Source organism: Echinops telfairi, unplaced genomic scaffold, assembly GCF_000313985.2.
Source record: "Echinops telfairi isolate 266 unplaced genomic scaffold, ASM31398v2 ScPeMD7_7420;HRSCAF=8458, whole genome shotgun sequence".
NCBI lineage: Eukaryota > Metazoa > Chordata > Mammalia > Afrosoricida > Tenrecidae > Echinops > Echinops telfairi.
In genome coordinates, this window is record NW_022111320.1 from 44250601 (window position 1) to 44251969 (window position 1369).

Below are 1369 nucleotides of genomic sequence, written 5' to 3' on the forward strand. Positions count from 1 at the left end.
TTCTGTAAGTGCTAAACAGTAGCATCAATTGTGGTTTTTACTATTATTATGACAACTATTACTACAGTAATGCAATGCCATTAACCCAAATTTCATGCCAATGAATTGCCTATTTGCCTACTAAGGGACAATAGGAAATAACTGTTAACTTAGTAGATGTGAGAAGAAGGATGTTGTGGCTTAGGGAATGTCTTGATCCCTATAATTGACTTTAAAATGGTCCAGGAAAAAAAAAATTGCGTGTGTGCCTGAAGCCAATGTGATAAATGATGAATACTTGTTGGTTTTAGATGGTGAGTATATGGGGTTTCTTATGCTGTTTTTCTACTTTTCTGTGGAACGTTTAAAGTTGGCCTCCTTCGGTTGACAGGACTCTTTGCTTCCAGGTACGTGGAGTGCTGCATGCCGCCCCCTGTTAGCATGGCAGAAACCGCTGCTGTCCGGATGGCAGCATCACTTATTCGGAATGCCCAGCAGCCCCTTCTCATCTTTGGGAAAGGTAGCGTCAGATGGGCCGCCACTTCTGGATAGGCTTTAGGAAGAAGGCAGGGTCCGGTTAGGAGTTGTCTTGATTCTGTATGACCAGCTCCACTACTTTGGAAGTGAGAATAGAAGTTCTCTTTCCTCCTTTAGCATTGTATGCCCATGCATGCAGCACCTGGGGGTGCTGTGGTTAAGGTGCTTATCTGTTCACCCAAAGGCTGGCAGCTGGAAGACAGAGGTGGTGGTCTGCTTCCATCAAGATTGACAGCCCTGGGAACCCGGGCTTCGTTTTTGGCTTGGTCTGTCCAGGTGTGCACTATAACTTTTGCTACTGTTTTTAAAGCGTTGGTCCATATTGTCAAATTGCTTTCTCCCAAGGTGTTGTATCATGTACACTGTCAGCACTTCATTAAAGTATCTCTCTACTGACTAGTTCCTAGAACCGAGGCAGCTCTAAATGACATGGGATTTAAAGTATTACCTGTCCCTGGTAGTTTTCATGCTAGTCAATTATCAATTACTTAGGAACTAACTCCCTAGGCATTAAAATTGGTTTTAATTAAAAAGGTGGACAACAGGAAATAATTGAGGCTAGAGCTCTGTTGACTGCCACTCTATGATGTCTTGGCTCTGTGACATAATCAGATAATGGCTTTGAGTCTCGATGGCCTCACTTGTAAAATAAGGATATTAATCACTCCAACATGCTCATTATCATGAAATCGTAATATACATAAAAAAGCCACTTAATGGATGCTAGTTTTCATTCTTCCTTTAATAAACACTTGAGGAGAGCTTTCTTTAAGGCCAGGACTATCAGAAACATCCACAAGGCATCTGGAGAACTAATGCCCCTTCCTCACAGGGGAGGTAACCTGTTAACAAG

The 1369-nt window shown here is 42.4% G+C and overlaps 1 protein-coding gene across 1 annotated transcript in view; it reads left to right on the plus strand.

The window, feature by feature from the left end:
* HACL1 (2-hydroxyacyl-CoA lyase 1) overlaps nt 1–1369 on the plus strand; it is a 55252-nt gene that overhangs the window by 31794 nt on the left and 22089 nt on the right. Inside the window, exon 8 of the mRNA XM_004704009.2 lies at nt 387–499. Within this exon, the coding sequence (XP_004704066.1) occupies nt 387–499 (113 nt within the window). The remainder of the gene's footprint in view (nt 1–386; nt 500–1369) is intronic.